Source organism: Barbus barbus, assembly GCF_936440315.1.
Source record: "Barbus barbus genome assembly, chromosome: 11".
Taxonomy (NCBI): domain Eukaryota; kingdom Metazoa; phylum Chordata; class Actinopteri; order Cypriniformes; family Cyprinidae; genus Barbus; species Barbus barbus.
Genome location: NC_136739.1, coordinates 24,581,846 through 24,608,057, shown reverse-complemented (window position 1 = coordinate 24,608,057; position 26,212 = coordinate 24,581,846). Strand labels below are relative to the sequence as shown.

Below are 26,212 nucleotides of genomic sequence, written 5' to 3'. Positions count from 1 at the left end.
TTGCTGAGCTTACTAAGTACTAAATACTTAGCTCAGCAGGGCTGTAACGTTAGTCGGACTCTGAAAATGAAAATACTTATCTAATACTGCACAATGTATACGACATACCATTAAAAAAGTATTGTGACTGTGTGACAGAACTCATTACGCAGTATTTGTCGCACTACCATTCATGTTTAATTTTAATATTATTACAATAATAATTCTGTACATACCTTTAACAGAGCATTCTAAACTACTGAGCAGCAGTATGCAGTTTGCCCAACAATATTAAACTGAGCTGATTTCAAGAGGGGGGATTACAAAACATAATCAGACACAAAACTGTGAGCCTAAATATAAAACGATTTATTATGAGAGTACAGAAAATTACATTTAATTACAGAATCATCTACAGGACACAAAGACCTGGTCCCAATGAACACAAATGTATATCCTGTAGATAACATTCTATAGACTTAGATAAATCAGTCCTACTTTCTAAAGAGCAGCAAACAGGTTTGTTTCAAATAAGAATGGTCTTTGATTGGATACTGCTTATTTGAGGCACAAGTACACCGTATCTGTCTCAGAGTTTGAGTTTCCCAGCCAGAGGGCTGCAGGGGTAGAGCCGTGAGAATCGGCCCAGCGTCCACACAGGAAATACATTCCTGTAAGAGGTGTAGCTGATGGCACAGCTTTTATTGAACACTCCAGAAATATTCTCCTGAAAACAAGGAAACAACCCAGCACATTTTATTAGAAAGAGAGAGACCGCAGATGAATTTTGGAGATCTAGCATCAGCTTTGCTCACCTGTGGCCAGTCTCCATTGGGCAGCTGCCTATCAATCAGAACTTGAATGCCTCGCTCGATCACTCTGATGTCAGGGTACCTAAAAATGACATTTTTAAAGTAAATTAACCTTATTTTGGAAAAGCAACCCCACTGAACATCATTGTTTTCCATGCAATTTGCAATAAATCAACACTTAAAATACACTAAAGAGTCAGGGAAAAAGTTATTGTAGGTTGTCAAACACTGAAATATAAAATACATGAAAATTTTAATACTCCAATTTGAGAATCATTTTCTAAAATGAGTTTAACGGGTAGTTTTTGGTTCATAATATTTTGGATCTCAATTACTAGACTGGTGCTGAACAGAAGCCATTTTACCCTCACAAGGGTTTGAGAAAAAGACATAAAAAGGCAGAGGAAGTACAAATAGCAATAGATATTACTTAAACTAAGTACAAATAATGTTAGATACTATTTATACTTGCAGTTACTTGTATTTGTAGTTATGGTGTCTGTGTAGCTAATTTTGAACACACACAAAAAAATATTGGTTAAATTGACCACAAACACAATAAAAAAAATAATGGAACATTTTAATTACTTAACATATTTAGTATTTTTTAGTCACTGACAAGCTACAATAGAGGCTCTCCGTTTTTGCATGAATCTTGAGATGGTCCTCACTGCAGAACACAAGATCCAGGGGGTGTGGTTGGCTCTAGATCCAACTCCTCCCACCTTACATTTACCTAAACCTACCCGTCTCCACCCCCTGATCCCAAAACCCACCCATCCCCACCCCTAAACCTACCAATCTCCACAACCTAGATGTAGATCCAACCCCGCCCCCTGGATCTTTGTTCTGCAGTGAGGGGCTACTGTGAATCTTTAGTATTTTTCATAATGTTGATTTTTGGCAAACTGAATGGAAACCAATGTGGGTCAATTTAAAGGAAAGGAAAGGAAAGGACGTGACATGTGGCCAAGTATGGTGTCCCACTTGGAATTGTGCTCTGCATTTAACCCATCCAAGTGCGCACACACACAGCAGTGAGAAGTGAACTCACACACACACCCGCAGCAGCAGGCAGCCAATGCTACGGCACCCGGGGAGCAGTTGGGGGTTTGGTGCCTTGCATAAGGGTCTCACCTCAGTCGTGGTATTGAGGGTAGAGAGAGCGCTGGATATTCACTTCCCACACCTACTATCCCTGCCGGACCTGAGACTCAAAACCGCAACCTTCGGGTTACAAGTCCGACTCTCTATCCATTAGGCCACGACTGTCCCCCAACACAAAAATTGTACCCAGTTTTTGAACAGGAGGGCAGTTCTGTAGAGGTATCTAAAAACTACTGTTGATGTTACCTGACAACCATTAAACCCAGCAAAGCCCAGCAGGTGTTGTGGATCTGTGAGTTCTTGCTCTGAACGTAGCGCCGTTGCTCACATGACTCAAAGTCCTCACCCCAGCCTCCATCCTCCATCTGCTTCGACAGCAGGAACTCACAGGCACGTTTCACCTCCACACAAACAGACCTGCAACACGGAAAATAAATGAATTCAATGAATGATTACAGTAAAATAATATGAGTTGATGATTTATTAAATGAACATCAATATGAGAAGACAAACAAATAACATACCCATTTTGGAAAGTGTGGCCCATACATGCAAATGCCTCCAGACCAAACCAGACTCCATATGTGAAGCAGACTCCCCAGGACCTAAGACAAGCAGAATACTTCATAAACAGTCTAAGAAGCGACAGAATCATGTCTCTGATTATAGATGAACCAACGCCTACCCTTCCCATGAGCCATCAGGTTTTTGAACCCTCCTGCAGTAGTCCAGCCCCTGCTGAAGAGTTGTCCTGTGAGATCAAGGCACATGGTTTAACCAAACCATTTTTCAAACCACAATATGCCGAAATATTTTGTTTGGCTGTACCTAATCTCTTTTGCTCTGTGCTCAGGATATACGCTGTGAAAGTGTTTCAGTGCCTGCATTACAGCTGAGGTACACTCAACATACGTGTAGTCGATCATTATATCACCTGGGACAGAAAGAGGTAGAATCAGAAATGTCAAGACAGATGAAAAATGCACTGGCAACTGAATATGAGATTTTACTGCATGCTCACCAAACACTTCAGATGGGTTCAGCAGCTCCAGGAGTTTTCCACCACGTTTGGTCTCATACGTGGCAAACCCTCCATCAGGATTTCTCATGCTTAGCAGCTGAAACAAAATCACATTTAAAAAAAAAAAAAAAAAAAAAAACACTTTTATTCAGCAAGGACACATTAAATTGATCAAAAGTGACATTTATAATGTTAATGAAGATTTCTGTTTCAAATAAATGCTGTTTTTTCTATTAAAACTTTCTATTAAATCAAAGAATCATGAAAAAATGTATCACACTTTCTACAAAAATATTAAGCGGCACAGTTGTTTTCAACATTGTAATAAGAAATGTTTCTTGAGCACCAAATCGGCATATTAAAATGATTTCTGAAGGATCATGTGTCACTGAAGACTGGCGTAATGGCTGCTAAAAATTCAGCTTTGCCATCACAGAATAACTTACAATTTAAAAAATATTATCATAGAAAAAGTCTATTTAAAATCGTAATTATATTTGACAATATTATTGTTTCTACTGTATTTTCGAACAAATAAATACAGCTTTGGTGACCATTTTTTAAAAACGTTAAAAATCCTACCGCCCCCAAACTTATTTAGTATATGATTAGTGTGTTTACTCTGACACAGCTTCTGAGTTTGGATGCATTTCACTGTGTAATTTCATTGGAAAGACGAGCCATGCATGAGCATTAGAGAAGTGACAATATATTATATCAGCCTATGAATAAATACTGAATATAATTAACTTACACTCTACTTTAGTAAACAATGAAAAATAAAATTTTTAAGGGACTGGGATTAAAGATGGGGAGTAAAGACCCTCTAAATAGGATCTAACACTGTCTATGTTGTGAGTTGATGAGATTTGAGTCACAAAGAGGCTCAGGCTTAGGCTCATTGTTCACAGGGGATTGTTCCTATAATAGGTGTACTGTAAATCAGATTATTGTGGCTCTGCATTGGTAAGACAGACAGAATGTTAAACATGTCTGAATTGTAAACAAGGCTTTTACCACATTGACAGCATCAAAGAGTCTTTCAGTGGGAACTTTTTCTTTGAGGAAGCCACACTGCTCCTGCAGCAGCATCACAGATTTCAGTCCTTCCGCTGTACAGTCCGCAACTATCCAACCACAGTCCCGCGTGCTGAACGGAAACCCTCCCTGAATCACAAACACACACTCTCATTAAAAGTGTTTAAGAGCACATTAAGAATGGTTAAGAAAGTTGAAATGAAATACCCAAAATTTTACCTTGTTCATTTGTCTATAGTATTTCTCATATTCTGGAGGATTATCTTTGATCTATAATAATAAAAAACGATTAGACCTCACATAGAGACTAAATTATTACATTTCAGTGGGGGCCAAAAGTTTGAGACTATAAGTTAAATGCTTTTATTTAGTTTTTTGATAGATAGATAGATAGATAGATAGATAGATAGATAGATAGATAGATAGATAGATAGATAGATAGATAGATAGATAGATAGATAGATAGATAGATAGATAGATAGATAGATAGATAGATAGAACATGATTTTTAAAAATGAGATTTAATCATCCTCACCTGGGTCAGATTAAAGAAATGATGGGCTTGTGTGAGGCACTCTGTAAACCTGGGGATGTCCTGGGCACCTGCCTGTTCAGAAAACAAGGCCTACTGATCAATCATCGGTTATGCGCCGGTTTTGGTTTTATTAATAAAGATATATACCTCAAGAAGTGCTTGTACTGCAAATGCAGTGTCCCATAGCTGCGATCCGTTTGTACCCTGATGGAAAATAAAAAATAATATGAGTGACAATTGTTATTAATATTGTTAATAATAACATTTAACTGATCAGAATTTTTTTTTTATAATTTTAGAACCCAAAAATGTTCTTCATAATGACAACATCTCACCTGCATTTTCATACCATCCAAACCCAGCCTGGAGCATTGAACAAATAAAAATGACAAAAAGAAAGACAGAAACCAATTATTATTTTCATTATATATATATAATATAAGCAGGAAATTGCTAAAATCAGACCACAAACCATAGATAGTCAGGAATCCTTGACACATGCTCCTGAAAGGCAGGTGATGTGGGTCCATCCACATACCAGCGTACCAACATATTGATCGTTTTTGAAATCTGAACAAAACAGGAAATTAGTTTTGTACACAGAGTAATATTTAAGAATGAATATTTATTAATGAATAGTTCAGATAAAACATGTACAGAGAAACTGCACACAATAAAACCAAGGATGTGGATTAATAAGAGTCAATATTACATTACATAAAATAAAATGTATTCTCTTTTCTCTCACCGGGCCAATGCTGATACACTTAGTGAAGCGATCGTCTGCTTTAATATGGTCATAAAGCTCCTTCACTGCTTTTTCTCTCAGCACAGTGCTGTGATGAGCCTCATACACATTCAGGATCACTGTAAGATCAAGTTTGATAGTGTTATGTGACTTAATTGAAATGTAAAGGGTAACGGATTATTTTTTACAGAGATGTTACAATTCTCTCACAATAGGCGATAGTAAGCAAGGTGCTGTGTGGTGTGTACAAGTCACAAGCTGCAACGTTGTTCCTCTGAGCTGGCCAGTCAATAGTCGAGTATTCCTGGACGTAGAGCTCCTGTTTAACACCCAAAAAACAAACAACTGTGACTGGATTGCAGAGTTCAAGCAAACAAGATCATGGCAAACTTTTAATGTGGTCTCAGAGTGGCCTCTAGTGGTGAAACTTCACCTGTCTTAAACTGAGTATAAGTGGATCTTCATCGGCAGACAGCCTGACCGCATAGCAGTAGCTCATGGGTAGGTAGACCTGCCGACAGTGGCACCATAAAGTGGAGGGATGTGCCGGCACCCAGGAAGGGAACAGCCTGATGGAAAAAAGAAATCCAACTATATAAATGTTCAAAACAAAAATGACACTAAATCTGTAAACAAATGAAGTCTCGGCATACCACATCTCTGGAAAGAGCGTATTCATCCCTTCCCAGCTGTATACGTTGAGGATGGCCAACCAGAATTTACCCCAGGAGGGTATACCGACAGCACCACCTGTAACAGAGCAGGACAATACTGAATCTGAACACCATATTATTTCATTTATTGGGTTACGTTACATATGAGCATACATGTGACTGTTCATATATCAGCAATCGCAGACCTTTGCTGTGTAAAATATTCCTTGCCCGAAGCATATCTGGATCATCAGGCCCAACTCCCAGAATTCTCAGGGTGGTGTAATTCAAAGCTGTTCCAAAAACAGTAGACTTATCTTCAATGTGCCTGGAAAATAAATATCTGTGCTATTCATCAGGTCATAAAGTAATAATTCCATTATTATTCCAGTGAAGTTAAACATTAAAGGAATAGTGGACCCAAAAATGAAAATTCTATCATCATTTACACATCTTCATGTCACTCCAAATCTGTATGATTTTTATTTTGAAGAATGTTGGTAACCAAACAGTTTCTGTTCCCATTGACTCTCATTGTATTTTTTGTCCATACAATGCAAGTGATGGAAACTAAAACTGTTTGGTAACTAGCATTCTTCAAATTATGAATTTACATTTATGCATTTAGCAGACGCTTTTATCCAAAGCGACTCACAAAAGAGGAATAAAGTAATTTGTTAAAGAGCCAATAATATTCGTAGTACACAATGCCAGGTTTATTAGATAACTAGATTAGGAGGCAAGATAATGGAGAAAAAAATCAGCATAAAGGACAAATAAAACACTACCATTATGTATAAATGTAACAGCATTTTAATTGTTTTTGCATTACAGTAATGAGATTGATTTCCTTCTCTCTTTTTTTGCATTATAATAATGAGATAATTTCTTATTTATTTCTTTTGATTTGTGAGTGAAATATAATCTGGATGTTACTTGCAGTGATCATGAGATTCACCCCGTATAATAAAAGACAGTGTTATTAATACTCACAGGCCCCAGCCTCCGTCAGGCAGCTGCACGGAGCGAAGGTATCTAACCATTTCCTGCTTCCATGCATCTGGCAGAGGGATCTTAGCAATATGACAGGTTATGAGCAGACCTGAAAACCATCAATAAATAGACAAAAGGATGGTTTAGCTTTAAAAATTCTAGGTTTCTCAGTACCATTATTATTTACGTCATTAGTGGCAAATTTTAACCTTAATCATGCATGGGTTAATCACACAAAAAAATGAAATTTTCATATAATGCTCGACTGATTATATTTATATTATACATAATTTATATATTGTCAGAATATTTACTTTCATCTAATACCTAAACAAAGAAAGTCTGTCCAAATGGTTTATTATAAATGAATGACCTGGAAGTAAGAAAAGTGGTCCACCATAATCCCCAGCCCAGTGTCCATCTTCAGCCTGGAGACAGCTGTAGAAGTCCATTCCCTTCAGTGCAGCTTCTACTGCAGTGTGTGCGGCAGGGGATGCTGAGATGAACTCACCCTGAGGTCAAGAAGAACAGATTAGATATGAAAATTAATGTAAATGTTCCACTGTACTTGTCTGTAATGTTTATGTTTACCGTGTCCAGTCCCAGACAGTGAGATTCTAGCATGCTCTGCTGTCTGTCCACACTGCCTGCCTCCTCAATGTACCTCCAGGTCTGTCTGCCCTCCACATTACTCAACCTCCAGCAGCTGAGATCTGTCACTGGATCCGTCTTATAGGGGCCTCCCCTTCTTCGCAAACACCTGAATCAAATCTTTAAATGTTACACTTGGATAGGCGTAGTAACAGTAGTAACACTTTGTTTAAAAAACTGATGTGCATCTGATCTAACATTAACAATGAAAAGCTTTTATTACTTTATTTAAATTATAGTTAATTTTGTCAGTACAAAACAGCACTGTAGAAATACTGGCATTGTCTTTCTCAAAAATAAATAAACAAATAAACACCTTGTAGTTTCATGAGTTAATAAATCATATTATGTTATGATAAAGATAGCATCTACAGATATGCATATAGTCTGCATTATAGGGCATTGATACTTATAACAATAATAATAATAAAATACTGTTTATTAAAGCCTTAAAAAGTCATAATATATTATTTTCTGTTTAACGTGTCTTATGGGAAAATGTATTTATCTCATATCTGTGTGATTTGAAAACATAAGCATTCAGAAATATTAAACAACTGTACTCACGTTCCCTCTGTCATCTTTGAAGAGCATGAGAAAAACTTCAAAACTGAAAAGAACCTGTCACTTTTCAGCTGATCGAGACGGTAGACGCCTCCTTAAAATCAGCCTGGGAAATGTAGTCCTTTTATTGCTCTTAAATCGTTCTCAAAACGGCTACAACATGGAAACGGGGCTTCATTCTTAAACTACGTTTCCCATGATGCTTAGCACTGCCTTCCGAGCGCGATATCGCATGGAGAGATATGACCAGAGGACAGGCCCTCCAATCATATGTTAGAAACATAGCAAAATGGGCGTGACTTGCCAGTTCACACCTATCACGATTGGAGTGTCATGAATAATTAATCGGTTAGCCTTTAGTGATATGAAAAAAAACATCTTTAAAATATTTTGTTTCTCTCAGTATATTGGGCGGAAAAAATACACAAAATCAGTAGTTTAATAAAAACAATCTTTATGGTTGTCCAAAAATATGCATTTAAATACAACAGATTTATTGGGATGAACAAAATACATTAAACTCTATTCAGAAAGCGGGAAAGTATGAATGAAAACAAATGAACATTCTAAATTACTCTTAAAGTACAAGGAGATACACACATGAAGATTTAATTAAACCTAATGGATGAGCATTTTATCAAAAAAAATAAATTTTAAAACAGCAAAAATAAAACTACTGAGACCAGTAAACAGCAGACAAAAGACATTTTCTTTAAAATTGGGAGACTAGAAGTGGCATTCAGCAGATGCTGTTATATTCAAACATCTTCAGTTCTCTACAATGTCTAAAAGACACTTCAGCTTGAGATCACACACACGTTCCTCCTCCTTCTGACTTGACAACTCTCTTTTTAAGTCCTGCAAACGCTGGAACAAAGACAACGGTCTGTTGTTTTCATAAGATGCAGCAATCTTCTCAACAGGATCTTTCGTTTCCACTTCCTTCAAATAAAAAACAAACGCAGGTTTAAGGCATTTATGATGAAAGCTGCTTTTTAACTTCATACTATCCATGCTAGAATACTGTACTTGTATGTGGAAGGTAGCAGCAGGGCACTTGGAAGAGGAAGTCCTAACTAGGGGAGGCGCAGAGAGGAGGGCGGAGGGGAGGAAGAGAGGAAAAGAGGCAGAGGACAAATGATCCGCTTCAATCCTACGCTGAATCTGCTCTCCGATTCTAGATACACATATGAACAAAAAAGTGAATAAAATAGAAAATATATAATGCATCATTATATCATCTTAATTTTGAGTAAAACTCACGTTTAGTGCATTTAAAAAAAGTTTAAACCTAACCTCTGGCCCTCAGCATTCATCTCCTGAACAGTTAAGAGAGTACGCTGAAGTCGCTCCATTATGGGACTCTGTGTGCTGTCTACATCAAAGAGTCTGTTTATTTTGCAAGATGATATTTTCTCAACCAGGTCAGCGGTTTCTGTTTCCTTTAAAGAGCACAAAAATAGAGACTTAATGCAGTTATAGTAATGCAAGTATATTAATCCAGTTGTGATGGTGTCTCTGGTATAACTCTACCTGTCTGTGGACAGTCCCAGCAGCAGGGTGCTTTCGGGAGGGGGTCATGGTCATGGGCACAGAGGTCAGAGTAAGAGGAAACGATGAAGGGCGTAAAGGGTCTGCTTCAATCCGACGCTGTACCTGCTCTCCAATTCTACAGACATATGTTAAGAAATGGTTACTACAAACATCCAAGCAAAAAACAAGCCAACACATTTAACTCTAATATTAAAATTGTTAATGCTAACCTCTGGCCCTCAGCGTTCATATCGCGAATAGAAGAGAGAATCCGTTCAAAGTGCTGCGATATGGGAATTTGTGCAGCATCACAAACAGAAGGCCATTCCTCTGTATTTGTGTGACTCTGAAACAGCTTCTGTTTGGGGAAATGTCTGGTCGTGGGCCTGACTTTTGACCTATCAGAAAACGTTTACATTTTGTTTGAATCTTTTGACGTAAGGCTGTTTTGCTAGATATGATTATACTGTGAATAATACATATGTAAAACAGTGATAGTTACACTTCTGAGGCCTGCTGTTTTTCCTGATATGTCTGTTTCACAGCCTCTATCCAGCAATCAGGTGGCTGGAAACACTTCAGGCTGTCTTTGTTAAAATATACAAGAATCTCGCCATCTTCCGTGAGGGCATCTGTGATTTTAAGAGTTAAAATATACATTTAATAATGAAACATGTTCAAAGCTAATAATTGGCATTCTGTTACCAATCTGTAATGCTCACCTTTTGCCACCAGAGTCTCCAAACTCCAGTCCTTCATACGATGCTCTACACACAGGCTTATGATGTCGTCCCAAGGAATTTCGTGAAAGGACGGTCCAATCATCTTATAGTCATCCTCATCTGCACCACTCACATGAAAGTATTGGTAGTTCACTCTTCTTAGCAGGTTCTCCAGGCGGGACATTAGAATAGGTTGGCTTAAGGGTGAGGTAGGGATCTGGGATACATACTGGAATATCGAGGCACACAAATGCGGCCAGGAGGCTGAGGAATTAGAAAAGAGATTAGTTTTAATTCCTCTCAATTAAGATAAAAATACTAAAATGTACAAATTCAAGGATTTGAACCTACCACTAATTGGAGGCAGATCCCACTCAGGAAGTTGCCGGCTGAGGATGGTTCTCTTCAGCCACTCCAGGTGTTCTGGAGAGTTCCAAGCCTGATGAGGAATCAGCTCATTGTTCTCGGGGAGAGAGAATTCAGGAGGTGGCCAGCAGAGACCGGACAGATGCTCTGACGAAACCACACCTGCTAGGAAACTCAGCACACTGTTGCAGAGATGCACGATAGGCTCCGGGTGCTGAGACAGAAGACCTGCATGTTTCCTGTCCTGCTTGTCTCGTTGTAGTCTGGAGTAGAACTCACGGCACAGGCCTAGCTCAACAACCTGCAGCAGGGTCTGAGAGGACAGGGCTGGGCCAGCGGGAGAACGGGCGGCAAGCCACCTGATGACATGACTCATCTGAAGCAGATCAATTGTATAAAGACGATGTGTAAGTACATAATACATGTTACATTTTCAATAACCATTCAAGATATCAATACTCATTTTCCCTGATAAGAAAAAAAAAAGCATCTGGATCTATCCATTATTTGGCTACAGTTTATCACCTTAATTATATCGCCCTATTTTACCTATTGAGCCAATAACTATAGTAGGGATGTAACGGTATGAAAATTTCTTATCACGATTATAGTGACCAAAATTATCACGGTTATCAGTATTATCACGGTATTGTTAAAATGTGCTGGAGATATTCAAAAAGTACCGATACATAAATCACTTCAAGTTTTATATTTAAAAATCAACAAACAACAAATAAAATGACTTTTTGTTTGCATAATCACTAAAACAATAACATGACCAATGATGTTCGGATTTTAAATGACAACTTGACTGACAACAGTTTAATAGCATGTTCAAATATCTCATGTAAATGTTCAAATAAAGCTTTGAAAAAGTTTCATAAAAATGTAAACCTCACATTTCAGCCTTTAAATAAAGAAAAGGATTAAGTCAAAATTACAATTGATTAATAAATGATTATATATATTTTATCTGCTCCAAAAGTAATTATATATAGCTTATCTGAATTGTTTAAATGTGTAGAATCCCCATAAGCTTGTTTTTCATCAGTCGGTCAAAATTTACAGCAGGGCATGCAAATTTGGTCCGTTTTTGGCCAGACAGAAACTGCACACAGGCTGAATGTAAATATGTGTCTGTAAATCCACTCTCTGACAGCAGGTGGCGCTTTATATGGAAAAGCTGAATTACAGCTGATTCCCGTGAACTCCGCGAACAAAGCAGTATTGTGTTTAAGAACACTTCCTTTAGGTATTACATGGAGCTGAGATGAAAACAAAATGCCATCGAATCGTTTCTGAAGACGGTCAGATCCTTCAGAGGTACATTCATATAATTAATTAATTCATAAATTAATTTGCATAATTCCCTCAGCACTCTTTTAAAACCTCCCAGCTTTTCCGCCCAATTTTCACTCAAAACGAAACTACTCTGCACGCTGTGCGCACATGAGACTGTTACTTAAAACTGCGCTTTATGCTGGACAGTATTTATTTATCGTGACTTGTTCAAATCGTGGTAATCGAATACGGTTTTAATGATAATTAAAATATGAAACGGTAATACTAACCGTGGGGAATTTTATCATGATTTATCGTCAAACCGGTAATCGTTACATCCCTAAACTATAGTATTAAAAAGTTCACATTTATAAGTGAATACCAATACAACTACACATATCACGCACAAATATTTGTAACTATATTAAGAACAACTGTGTATTCTCAATATTCCTTTGCAGACCTACCTGCTCTGAGCCTTGCAGGTCAGTGAGGGCTGCTGGTATGTGGACGAAGATGTATTCAGAGATGAGACCATCTTTGACTAACATATTCAACATGAGTGCTGTGAAAGAAAGACAATAAAATAATCAGATTGCAGTCTTTAACAGTCTTGTCTACTATACTAAGTCTTTCCTTCAAAACTTGCCTTCTTCCAAACCATGATCATTGGTACCGCCCTCTTGGTTGCCAGTAATCACCACAACCAGAGGTACAGGAGAGTGCCAGCAGCTGGCCTGCTGCACCTGCCTTAGCTGAAGGAGGGCAGAGAGCAGGGACACATCCTCATCCTCTTCAACCTGTCCCGCACTGTTAAGAGAGGGAAGTAGCATCAGCAGAGCGTTGGTACCATGGAGCTCCTTCTGTTCCTCCAACAGACACTGGTCTTCTGCATTCAGAGGGCCATGGCATGCCTGCACACAAACACAAGGGTTAATCATGTCAGTGCAGAGACATCTGGATAACTGAATACTAATGAGCATTTCATGAGCTGGAATTTTCCCCCTGTGGTCCATTTTCTCCTCAATACTGCACTTTAACTGAGTAAATAAAGACAGAATTGTAATTTGTTGGGAAAACTATTCCTTCTGAAGCTTACTTTTATAGCAATGTGAACTTCATGAGTCTGTCCCCTAATATTTGTCAAGCTGTGACAAATGCACAGTGTTTTCAGTTGCCCTTTGAGTTCTTTCTCACTCTCTTCAGATTGGATTCCTCTACCCAATTTAACCTCAAGCCAGTCTGTAAGAATCCTGCATGGAAACAAACATAAAAAACAAAAGAGGTCAGTTTTAATTTTACATTTAAGAAGTTTTCCCACAGTTTCATTCATTACCTGCTGGCATAGCTTATGTCACTATCGCAGTTGCTTGGCAATAGAAGCGCGGCTTTCCAGAAGATTCTGTCAGGTGCATTAGGGGTGCTTTCTGCCACAAGAGTGGGCAGGTCAAGAGGCATCCATACACGCTCACTGCCAAAGAAGAATAATTAACCATTCAGAAAATCATGGTGATAAAAATTATCTGCATTCTGCACATCTATGCCTCACTGTATCCCCACTGTACTTACCTCAGTAAGAGATTGTAGTAGTAGGAAACTTTCATTTGATGAACTGCTTCTTGTCTCATTTTCAACAATCTATATGATTAAAATGAATTGCCAGGAACGATCATTAAGTTGCATAAAAAAAATAAATCAAAGCAAAAAAAAGAAAAAAGAAATCTCCAATAACAGACCTTGTGCAGGAAACCGCCATGTTCCCGGAGTTACCCAGGTTGACCATCCCCTGGGCCAGGAGGTCCAGAGAGGGGCTCGTAGGGGCACTGGGTACAAGAGCCTTCAGTTTGAACCGCGGATCTACACAGCCAGGGGCTGCAGGGAAACCACGCATCTGTCTCTTTAGCTGACGACGCACAGCTACCACATCACGCCACCTAGAGTATATGCATACAGGTTTCTATAGAAAACTTATTTGCTCCAGGGCTTCCTTTATACACATAAAGAGAAATAATAAGCTCCACAAACCTCTTGATAAACTTGCAGATGCGCCTCAACTCATTGTCCAGGATATCTTGTGCCATTGCAGCCAGCTCCTCAGCCAGCGTCTCCTCTACTATGCTGTCGCATTCCTCCGCTGAGCAGCGGGCAATACAAGCCGCTTTTTCTTCTAAAGCAAGCCTGGAAATGAAGAGGAGCGTGACCAATTTTGTACATTCACTGATGAATCACGAATACTTGTCAAAAGTCATGTTTCACCCAAAAATCAAAATGAAGAAATATTATATTAATAAATGCATATAATATAATCATTAAGCAGAAATTAAGCTTAATTAAATTTGTCTTAATGCCTAAACGTTTGCAGTGACATTATTTAAAATGAAGCATCATCCCATCCCCCATCCCCCCAAAAAACCTCCTTCCTACAATCTAAACTAATTTTATAAAACATATTAGATTTATTTTTTATACTATGTCAGATAAACCATCTTATAAATGGCTTAATTTCCTTAAGTCAAAACATAATTTCCTTTTTTTCCCCTCATTTAATTTCAGGGAGAAATGGGACTTGTACATCATAATCCCTTACAACTGTTAATGAGGAAGCCAAAGGTGACAGACAATAGCAAAGAAAACCTCAGGATGTAGGATGTGGTACCTTATTTCAGCCTCTGCGGTCGCTCTAATGCTCTCTGTTAGCACCTCGTCACTGATTTTAGCGCACAGCTCACCGCTGAACTGATCAAGAAAGGCTTCCTTCCGCCTGACATCAAACACAATAAATGGGAAAAGGGTTGAAAATGCTCTGGTTACTAAACATAACCAAAAATGCCTAAAATGCCATTGGTTTTTGCAGCTGCACAAACGTTAACAAATCAGGATCCTGTATTCAGAGGAAAACGGAGTTACCCGCTAAATTCATGCAATGTGAGAGACCATTTCAAAAGCGAACTTAACATACACAAAAACAAAACCATTGTATTAAAAATAGTGCTGTCAAACGATTAATCGCATCGGAAATAAAAGTTTTTGTTTGCATAATGTGTGTGAACTGTGTATATTTATGTATGCCTAAATACAAACACGCATGTATATATTTAAGAAAAATGTTAATTTATATATTAAATATTCATATATGATATAATTTATATGAATATAAATGTATACACGTAAATACATGTAAATATTTTCAAAATATATGCTGTATGTATGTGTCTTTCTATATACATAAATATACACAGTACACACACATACAGTGGGGGAAAAAAATTATTTGATCCCCTGCTGATTTTGTACGTTTGCCCACTGACAAAGAAATGATCAGTCTATAATTTTAATGGTAGGTTCATTTGAACAGTGAGAGGCAGAATAACAAAAAAAAAAAAAAAATGGCGGACAGCTCTCAGCTCACTCAGGGAGGGTCTAAGGTAAGAAGGCCTTGTCAATCAACTATCGTGGGAGGGGCCTGTACAGAAATACGTCATTCTGACAGGAATCTCAGAACAGCCTGATTTGAGAAAGGGGATTTTTTTTTTTAAACCACTGGGTGGATTTTTATCATTATAGGATTAATGTGTACACACACTTCCAACACACATTTATGTTCAAACAACTTGAAAAGTGAATTTTGCATCCGATGACCCCTTTAAGAGAGTGCTCCCAACCTCAGCATCTTACCTGTATAAAAGACACCTGGGAGCCAAAAATCTTGCTGATTGATAGGGGATCAAATACTTATTTGACTCATTAAAATGCAAATCAATTTATAACTTTATATAGTTTTGCATTTTTCTGGATCTTTTTGTTATTCTGTCTCTCACTGTTCAAATAAACCTACCATTAAAATTATAGACTGACCATTTTCAGATCAGTGGGCAAACGTACAAAATCAGCATGGGATCAAATAATATTTTTCCCCACTGTATATTATGTAAACAAAAACTTTTATTTTGGATGCGATTATTCGCAATTAATCGTTTGACAGCACTAATTAAAAAAATTTATGGAGAGGGTCTTTCACACACCTGGCTTCTTCCAGCTTGCGTTTCTCCTCTGAGATTCTCTCCTTCTCAGCAATGATCTCTGCCGTGGATAGTTCCCTCAGCAGCTGATTTAAGACTTCAGTCACAACTGTTTCTAACTCACTGTCACTCACACTGCAGAACACACATGAGCAGACACATTAACAAACAAAAACTACGTTAAAAATTTGTTTTGGATTATGGAAGTGAAATCTTCTGGTTGACAAATAAAACCTGTGGGTTAGAAAAGAAAAAGTTCCTACTTGAGGGCTGCAGACACATATTCAGCAGCTGCACGAGTTATATCAGAGACCTCAGCTTCCACTACCTCATTAAGCACCGCATCCACCTCTGCTATTATATCCTGCCAGAGATCATAGTGTCATTAGTGCTTATGTACCATAGTGTTGGACTTTGCAGTTAAGACTGAAAAGCGTCTCACCTGATCTGTGTATGCTGGTTCTGGTTTGGGTGGAGGAGCTGGTGGTCGGACTGGTTGTGGGGCTAATATGGGTTGAAAAACCAGCTGTGGAACCACAGGAAGAGATGATTCTGTTTGGTTCTTCTCTCTGGTTTCCTCCGTGTCGTCAGGTTTTACAGGCACTGTCATGCCAGGTTGGTCCACGAACAGCCGTGGTTCAGCCAGAAGCCTTGTTGTCACATGAAGCCTAGAGTCAGGCTCCATCAAGGGCTTCAACTCCTGCCTCTGTGGATAAGCTGCCAAAGACAAGAATTCAAATATCTACAGTAAGTACAAGTATATTCTAATTTTCACTAATGAACTAAGAACCCTTCAGGGCAGCTGGTGGAGGCTCAGAAGACAGACCGTCTCCTGTGTACTTCTTGTTGTAGTCGAAGCTGCAAACGGGATTGTGCTGGGGTGGGTTGGGCAGTGGTCCACCGTTCACCACCTCACCAATCAGAACAGTTCTCTTCCTCTCAATGACCACAGACTTCCTCTGCGGTAAAGAGAAATCAGGCTCCTGATAGGTTGTGCGACTAAGTTCTACCATGCTGGATGAGAGACAAAATAAGGCATTAGTTTCCAAACATTCTGCATCTCCAAAATAACTTTGGACACTATTGCACTGAGAAAATAACTTAGTAAAAAAAAAACATTTTTTTGTTAAAATCAAGACAGAGAAAATATGTAGGACATACCCATCATTGATAGTTAGGCCATGCTGTTGAATAAAGTCTGCGGCTTCAGTAGCATTGCGGAACATGAGCATTCTGACAAAGTCTTCGACTGGGAAAATGGTGGATCTTTGGGATCCAACAGTAAAGGCCACATTGAGGATTTTCAGTGCTTTGCTTCGCACCTAACCAAACAGAGACAAAAAAAATTCAAAGGTGTAACAAATGCCAAAGTACAAAATACTGACTATAGAACTACCCTTTGAGTAAGATGCATTTACCTGATTGAAGTATCTGTGAAGTATGCAGCTGCTCAAATAGGAAGCTGCACTCACAAGTTTGAAGAACCGGACAAAGTTATTGCTGTTGAGTGCTGCAAAGGCCTGCACAGCAAAATCAACCTCTCGAGACTCCCGTACCTCTTTACGGAACTGCTGCACCTCACTGCATTGACACAAAACAAATCCATTTGTATCCTTTATTCCATCGCTGCAAATATTTATATTATAAATGTGTGTTTCTCATTTATATTTTATTAGTTCATGAACTGAATCCATAAACTTGGTATTGTTAGTGAAATAGGCCTAATCTACTGTTTGACCTAAAGGAATGCCTTGACTATTGCAATGTATTTTTGGCTTTCCTACCATAAGAAAAGACAAAAGCAAGGTTTTACCGAAGAATATCTCCGTCATTGAGCTTAAGCAACACATTGTATTGGCGGAACTCCGCTTCATTGGGGCAGTACACCTCTTTAGTGGCTAGGTCTTGATACATCTCCTTTAGACTCTGCAGGCATTTTGTCATATTCTCATTGTTGATTTTTGCGTCAAAAGACATCATGGGTTCCTGGCAGAGGTGATGGGCACAGTGAATGTGGAAACGGGTACATTTCTCAATGAGCGATACTGTTTCCGGATCACATAGATGCTGCTGGGTAATGTCCTACAAGAGAGGTTTAGACGCATGATTATTACAAAATAGACAATGGCAAAATAATATTCACATTGACATTTTATATCAATCAGTTTTAAAGGTGCCATAGAATGGAAAACTGTATTTACCTTGACATAGTTGAATAATAACAGTACTAACAGTTCTCCTTATGTAAATCTCGTGAATGTAAAAGACCACTGAAAAATAGGTTGAATCCGAACATAACACTGACTGTGACATTACAGTCGGGATCACTAATAGTTACGCCCCCAACATTTGCATATACCCGCCCATGTTCTAGGCCAGCCACCAGCCGAACCATAAGAAGTTCTGCAGGTATTGTGAAGAAACAAGCGAGGATAAGTGAAAATGGCAGATCATGGAAATAAATGTTATGTTCCAGGCTGTGCAGGGGATGTGAAGTGCAGGGATGGGTTGGTGTCTGTATTCAGAAAGGCATGGAAAGCAAATAATGCTTTCTAATAAAATAATGCGAGCCACTAAAAGGACATGGTTAGCTTCTTGCTAGCCGTAGCCTGTTACATTACAGTACATAAGATTTCACTTACCACATAAACAAAGTAAGTAGAGATGACTGAGTATAATGGTGAATGATTTACAGATCCTGAGCACCACTGACAAGCATCTGATCTTGTAAAATGTGTGGTAAGTACTGCCGCTCCATAGTATAAACAGAATATGCAAATCTCGTAAGTGAAACTAAAACTAAAAAGCGATCGTGCATTCGAAAGCAGTTTCAATGCCCTGCATATTAATAGTGGCTCCCTGATGCCTGCATTTTATTTACAGTATAATTACCCAACGATAATAACTGCGCGAGAAAGTATTGAAATATATTTTTTCCCTGTGCTTCCTTCCTGCTGTGTGAGCTACTGAAATGAGCTGCACTGTGAAACAGCCAATCAGAGCAGAGCTCAACATTATTATTCATGACCCTTGCAAATAGGGTAATACCAGACCATTTCATTCTAGGAACAAATACTAGGCTTGTAAATGGACATGTAAAACCGTTTCTGGAGATTTTTTGCCCTTACCTAAGCCACATACCTTCTATGTAGATATCAGAGAACAATTAAAAAAATTGTATCATTGCATTCTATGGCACCTTTAGATATTTTTATTCAAATCAACAGTTAGACACATTAGAAATGATGCCTTAATTAAAGTAGTTATGCCCACCTTCCGAATTCCTCTGGTTCTGTTCCAGACAAAGTCATACCAGTCACGGTAATTGCCCTCACCCTGGTCCATAATCTGGGTTACAAGGTAGTCCATAGTCATGCTTAGCACAGGAAGTGGTCTAAGCTCATGAGGGAGTGGTTCTTCCTGATCGGCCGAAGACCTGCTATACTCTTTGATAGCAGCAAAATGATCCACCTAAGCAGAAGGGGAGGATTTAATCAATTTACTCAGATTTGATCACAAAACATTAAACTTTGGTCAAGAACTCCAATGAAAACATGGATTCCAGATCATTACTGGACTGTACTATGATTATCACAAACCTTCTCTGTATCTGGAATAACTTCAAAGACGCTCAGCTGGTTGCGGGTTTCTCTCATATACCGCTCTTTCTCCGGGCACATATCAGGGCATGTTCCCACAAACACTTTGGACATATCCAGGTCTGTTCTTTTGGGTCGAGCTTCAAAGACAAAAAGATAATTTATTGCCAAACAGATCATTTATCATCATTTATGTTCAAATAAAAATAGAAATAAAACAAACAGCATAAATAATATCACATACAATATTACTTTATAATACTATAATAATACTATATGCTGCATTTACGTTTTTATAATAAGTTCAGTACTAGACAGTATCAGAGCCAATTAAGGCTTTACCTTGCCGTAAAATCTTGTCTCTCTGCTCTAGGAGGCGGTATCTCTCCTCTGCCGTTTCAGCTACCTGACCAATCAGAGGCTGCAGGACTGAGGGAAGGTTAATAATAGGTCGTTCTACGCTCCGTTCCTCTGAGACTGGCTCCAGTGGTGCCTCACTCTCAAACTGAAGTGTTTTAGCAACAGACGATTTTTGGATCGGAGAGCTGTAACATAAAAATAACATGCAGAAATAAATAATTAGGCCAAATAAGAATCATGCAAAGGGACTGCTTGATATTACATGTCTTAAATTACCTTTTCATAAGGGAGCTAGAGGTGCTGATGGGCACTGCTCTGGGAAGAGGCTTGCGAATAGGGGAGGACTGCAAAAAGGCAGCCCCAGACTCTGAGTCCCCTGTCACATCTTTGACTTCTGAAGGTCTAGCAGCTTTTTCACTTGGACCTGTAAATGACAATCATTTCTTAAGCATAACAGTATGAGAGTTAACATTTAGTGCTTCTGCTAAAACAAGGTATGAAATCACATTTAAACAGCAGCTCTCATGTTGAACATGTACCCAACATTTTTTTCAGATGTTCATCAGTTTAAAGTAGAGATGCACCGATACTGAATTTCTCTGCCGATACCGATAGTTATGTGCGAGTAAAAAATTTGATGTGGTCGCATTTGTGCCAGTGCATGGTCTGTGCTGCTCCAAAACGTATGATCATGTGAAGAGAGTGAGAGAGGCGCTTTCAATGAGTGCTCTTTGGGAGCAGAGCCTGGTTTATACTCGCAGCGTCAGCAGCAAAAATGATGCGAATACTGAGGAAAGGATGGCGGACGGGTTGGAGGATTTGGTTTTCAAGTGAAAGCAAAATAAAAGACTGCTTCTTAAACCAGAGAAGGTGAACATATTGGTTTTGTCTTTGCTGTTTATCTTACGTTACGCTATGGAGGCTTTCTTTAAATGTTCTTTATTTATTTGATTCCTCAGTGTTTGCTAAACGTTCTGGTGTAGCCTATGCCATGCCTCGTCTTATTCGTTTGTTAATTACATTACATAAGTTAGTTTGTAGCATACGGTTTTATTATTGCTGTACTTTTTAGGCTTGCTGCGATAGACGGTGTTGGCGGTGATACCGGTGTTAAGCCGCAATACCGGTTAAATCACTTGCCCACCGCGGCACCGTCCCCCACCGTAGTTTTTTTTTTTTTTTAATAGTAATAAAATTAATTTAGTTCAGTTAGAGGACACTACAATTAAAACTGAACGCGGCTGCTCAATGCAGCACACCGAACGAACAACAGTCGTGCATCACAGATCAGATTTCATTATCACTTGAGGAGAGTGAGTTGAGCTGACTGACAAGAAGAGTGAGGTAGACAAGACAATGGCGGAAGAGTTTCAAAACGAAATGTAAGAGCGCCTGTTTTAAAAATATTTTGGATTTTGAAAATCCTGTTGACTTCTGCCATTAATCTACGTGATAATGGAAGTTTTTTTAAACATTCGTTTCTCATTTATTTGGTTCCACAGTATTTGCTGATTTTTATTTTATTTAAAATAAGATATTTATTTTGTGTATATTTTTTCCCATTATTTTGCATCAAGGTGCATGTCGTCCATCCCTCCAAACATTCTTATTCGTTTTGCTAATAAACGTTCTAAGTTCCATAATTATTTGCTACTCATTCTTTACTGATTTTTAGTTTTGTATACCCATTTAAACTTTGTGTAAATTATTTACCGATTGTGTAAATTAGATACCGATTGTTGGCCGATACATCGGTGCATCTCTAGTTTAAATAAAAAAAATCATGTCCTAATTTCCTGTGACCCCTGTGTTGTTAAATTTGATTTGTATTGTAACTTTTAGCAGCCAAAAAAATGCAAATGTGAAAAAGTGAACTTGACCTCGAACATGTTTAGTAGAGGCAGATTTGTTACAGTGGAGGTTTCAGTTTGAAGCAATGCCAAGCATTATGCCATTAAAAATCTACATTTTTATTCTTAATAAACACTGTTAGTGCATTCATTGATCATTTCTTTAAATCATATTTTCATCCACAATCTATTTTAATTTAAATGGTTCAATTATGAATAGCCTTAAGAATACTCTTTTGCAGTTTAACAATACCACAAAGCCAAACCAACATTTCACATTTAATGAATTAAGATTTGTACTTAATTTAATTGAACACCAAACAAACAACTTAATAGTGCTGTTACTCACTTTGCTTTTTCCTTTGCCAAAATATCTGAATTTCAGTCCTCTGGAACTGCTTTCCTTTCTTTTTGGCTTTGGCTGCAGATGTCTGGAAGGCAAGAGAGATTAATTAATTAATCACAAACACATTCATTAAATGTAACTACTTTTGTGGCAATGAGAATTTTGTATTATGTATTTAACTAGACATGCTCACATGATCCTGGAAATGCACGATGGCCAGATTCTTCTGAGGCCTGCAATACACCTTAATCACTTTCCCAAAGTGCCGAAAATGCTGTATGATGAGGTCTTTCTTGTTGAGGTTGGGTGGGATGCCTTTGCACTGTATAACAGTGGCATCAGTAGGAGAGAGACCAGCCAAACTGTCTGTGCTCTCATTTCGAGAGGCACGTCTACCTGGAGTGCGTGTCTGCGCTTCAGGCATGAGTGCTACAAAGTGATCACAATCTTAGAAATGTTCGCAAGAAAGAAATATTTCAAAATAGCTTAGGATATAGTATATTACAAACTCATATTACAGATTTTTATCAGATTCAGTCGATATTGAATATTTATATTTAATGATGCATGATTTTTTTTAACAATTTATCTTTGTTGTCATCAGACACACACAAAATTATTATTATTAAGGCATTAAAATAATAATAATTATTATTAAATAACACTGTTAAATGCAATCTTCAACAAATCTCAAAATCAATATCCATTTTATCATATTGTACATTAAAATGCTGTGATGTCTAAATTTACTTGTAGCTTTTGAGTTTTTAGTGTTTTGGTTTTTGTAATTTACTTTTAATTCACTTCAATTTATTTTCACAATAGTATAGAAATTTAATATATGCGACTCTGGACCACAAAACCAGTCTTAAGTTGCTGGGGTATATTTGCAGCAATAGCCAAAAATACATTGAATGGGTCAAAATTATAGATTTTTCTTTGATGCCAAAATCATTAGGATATTAACTAAAGATCATATTCCATGAAGATATTTACTAAATGTCCAACTGTAAATATATCAAAACTTAATTTTTGATTAGTAATATGCATTGCTAAGAACTTCATTTGGACAACTTTAAAGGCGATTTTAATTTTTTTGCAACCTCAGATTCCAGATTTTCAAATAGTTGTATCTCGGCCAAATATTGTCCGATCCTAACAAACCATACACCAATGGAAAGCTTATTTATTTCAGCTTTCAGATTATGTATAAATCTCAATTTTGAAAAATTGTCCCTTATGACTGGTTTTGTGGTCCAGGGTCATATTTGTCAATAACGTGAAAATCTCATTTCAATATTGGTGCGCTCCTGAAGAAAATCACAAGAAAAGACATGTAACTTACAAATTTCCTCTGCTTTTTTCAGCACAGTGGGAGCCTGAGATCTTGGAGGAGTAGTGGCCACATCACTGCCTGGACCTGGTGGATCTAGTCTATCTGGAAGATGATCTTCTCTATTCACTGGACTGACTTTGGATTTTATTAGCTCAGACAATGCATTGCGAAAAAGCCCTCCAGCTGGGCCACGGCTTCTCAGCAGCGGGCGTTTGGCGGGTTGTCTTGGTCCATCTGCCCCAGCCTCACTACTATCGCTTTTAGTTGCATTTGGATCAACCGGCTCCTCTTTACGTTTTATGCCAAAACCCACAAAAGCTGTTTCTCCTCCACCGCTCTGTCCATCACCTTCTCTATCCTCCGTTCTTTGTGGGGGTTCAGTTTTTGCAAATCCAAAGGATCCAATTCCAGTACCAAACGCAGGTACTTTGTTATCTGATTGAGACTGAAGGCTCTGTGCTGTGAAGCTGAAGGTGGACGGAGTCGTGGGCTGAGAAGCAGCCGTACTGCTGCTAGAAGGGTTGGCTGGCTGAGAGAAGGTGAACTGAATGCTGCTGCCACCACCGAGCGTCTCCTTTTGTGAAAAATTAGCATTGGAAAATGAGACAGATGGAGCTGCTGCTGGCTGTGAGAAGCTGAAGCCCAAAGTGCTCGGCTTTACACATGAGAACAGCGAACCACTGGAGGAATTCTCCATAGTACTAGTTACGGGCTTGGACAATCCAACAGTTTCAGATGCTGAAGACAGATTTGAGCTGGGAGGTTCAGTGCTGTCGCTAAAAATAGGTTTGAAAACGGCATTGTTGGGTGGCTTGAAACTAAACTGGTTCCCACCAGTTGGATTATCAGTCCTGCCCCCTGTTGAGGAGCTGGATGTGGCAGTGGGTACAGAGAGGGCTGAAAGCTGACCAAAACTGTGCTGGTTTGTAACAGTGCTGCTGAAGCTGGTCAGAGATTGCGAGGCACTGGAGGAAAGACCAAATGCAGAAGACTGACCAAAAGCAGACATCTGACTCTGTCCTGTAGCTTCAGAATATGAAGGTGGTGGTTGTCCAAATTCATGTGTGCCTTGACTCGACTGCCCAAAGGCCGGGGCTGTTCCCAGAAAAGCTAATGAAGACGTCTGCCCCAATCCTTGTGATAACCCACCAGTCTGGCCAAAACTAGGCGTCTGGCCGAAGACAGAAGGCTGTGGTGTTAGTTGGCCAAAAGCTGGCTGACTAAAAGCAGAGGGCTGTCCAAAACCAACACCCTGTGCTGGGTTCTGCTGGGCAAAGGACTGAAATGGGTTTCCGGATTGAATAGTGTTGTTCGGTGCCTGAAAGGCAGTTTGTGGTCTACCAAAGAAGTTTGAAGGATTCATGATGGCTGAAACAGCAACTGTTAATATTTACTGATGTGATTCTGGGCAAATCAACAGCTGGTCATGACCAATGTCCTCTGAATCCCCTAAAACAAAGATACAGAACAGTTACCCATGACTTTCCAGTTTATCTAAAACCAAATGTATAAGTTATATAAAAATAATATCTTCATAATATGTACAAACCCAAATTAAACATGTTTTAAGAGCTCAAATAGGAAATAAAGACGAACGCTGCGTACGTTTTAACTTTTCACTCCCAAAACCAACCACCTGAATGCTAATAATATTTGTATGCATTTCATATATCTACATTATATATACAACAGTCCAAAACACTCAAATCGCAAAAAAACAACAATTGTAAATACTTCGGTGCTGTTCTCGTCGCAGTCAGACAGGATGTTGATTTCTCTTCTTTGTGAAATGTAGCCTTGACGAGAGTCTCGAGCGATTCCGCCCCCTACAGGCAGGCGAGACCATAACACCATTAGATGAAGAGAAGTACTGTATGGGAATGGGCTAAAATAATTATCCATCTAGGTTTTATAATATGCAAATTAGAAAATAGATATGCACAAATGAGAAATATATTACAACTTTAGGCCTGAGTCAATGAGTAAAAATGCAGAAAATGAGGAATGTGTGTGTGTGTGTGTGTGTGCGTGTGTACTGATCCCCAGTGAAAACCCGGTCTCTTAGACTACCATCAGGACAAGACCACAGGAACCAGATGAGTCCTTTGCACAATCTGACTCTGCTTTAGCCTAGATTTAAACTACTTTTTTTTCTAGCCAGAGGAGAATGACAATATTTCGACACGCTATTTCCCCGTCTAAATACTGTAAAGCTGCTTTGACACAGTTTGCATTGTTAAAAGCGCTATAAAAATAATAGTGACTTGACGTGTGTGTGTGTGTGTGTTAAAGGTTATATATCAATCATTGCATTAGTCATTTAATTCAGTCAGTCCATTTGTTGCATAATTTCATTTATTTAATTTCTATTAGTTGCACTCCAATATTTATCTGTTGTGGTGATAAATTATAAATATTCACAATTCCCCTTCTGATAATACTGAACAATAAATAGAGATTTTGGATTCATTAAAAGGATTAGTTGATTTTTAAGTTCATATAATACATATATCATCATAATTAAATACAATTCACAACAACAATTTAATGGCAAGTGTTCGGTAAGAATTTATTTATTTTTTTACATCGTTATACAGGGTCCTTTATATGACATATTCCTAAGCAGAAAATAATTATATCCAGACAGAGGTAAAATAGTTGGCATATTCACATGATTCACACTAGCTGATAATTTTCAT

At 38.3% G+C, this 26,212-nt stretch overlaps 2 protein-coding genes across 2 annotated transcripts; both read right to left on the bottom strand.

The window, feature by feature from the left end:
* Positions 1 to 326: 326 nt before the first annotated feature.
* On the bottom strand, positions 327 to 8,168 carry LOC306877405 (lanosterol synthase-like). Its single transcript, XM_079429178.1, has 22 exons — positions 8,105 to 8,168; positions 7,478 to 7,646; positions 7,260 to 7,398; positions 6,887 to 6,995; positions 6,100 to 6,221; positions 5,894 to 5,990; positions 5,674 to 5,809; positions 5,451 to 5,559; positions 5,241 to 5,359; positions 4,965 to 5,062; positions 4,828 to 4,855; positions 4,640 to 4,696; positions 4,493 to 4,564; positions 4,177 to 4,227; positions 3,937 to 4,086; positions 2,920 to 3,016; positions 2,727 to 2,832; positions 2,584 to 2,649; positions 2,423 to 2,503; positions 2,145 to 2,315; positions 795 to 873; positions 327 to 706 (listed from the first exon to the last, which is right to left on the bottom strand). Exons 1-22 carry the CDS (start codon positions 8,116 to 8,118, stop codon positions 569 to 571), a joined length of 2,208 nt encoding a protein of 735 aa, XP_079285304.1. The 5' UTR covers positions 8,119 to 8,168; the 3' UTR covers positions 327 to 568.
* Positions 8,169 to 8,536: 368 nt separating this feature from the next.
* Positions 8,537 to 25,317, bottom strand: LOC306876608 (germinal-center associated nuclear protein-like). The gene is made up of 31 exons (XM_079427909.1): positions 25,248 to 25,317; positions 23,523 to 24,962; positions 22,371 to 22,606; positions 22,181 to 22,262; positions 20,258 to 20,405; positions 19,964 to 20,166; positions 19,622 to 19,761; positions 19,296 to 19,493; positions 17,836 to 18,104; positions 17,441 to 17,603; positions 17,184 to 17,344; positions 16,849 to 17,036; positions 16,465 to 16,739; positions 16,286 to 16,386; positions 16,026 to 16,157; positions 14,660 to 14,764; positions 14,029 to 14,181; positions 13,740 to 13,937; positions 13,573 to 13,641; positions 13,340 to 13,474; positions 13,103 to 13,256; positions 12,653 to 12,917; positions 12,471 to 12,568; positions 10,708 to 11,098; positions 10,357 to 10,620; positions 10,137 to 10,266; positions 9,865 to 10,032; positions 9,635 to 9,770; positions 9,398 to 9,543; positions 9,131 to 9,278; positions 8,537 to 9,043 (listed from the first exon to the last, which is right to left on the bottom strand). Exons 2-31 carry the CDS (start codon positions 24,874 to 24,876, stop codon positions 8,870 to 8,872), a joined length of 6,384 nt encoding a protein of 2,127 aa, XP_079284035.1. The 5' UTR covers positions 24,877 to 24,962; positions 25,248 to 25,317; the 3' UTR covers positions 8,537 to 8,869.
* Positions 25,318 to 26,212: the final 895 nt, after the last annotated feature.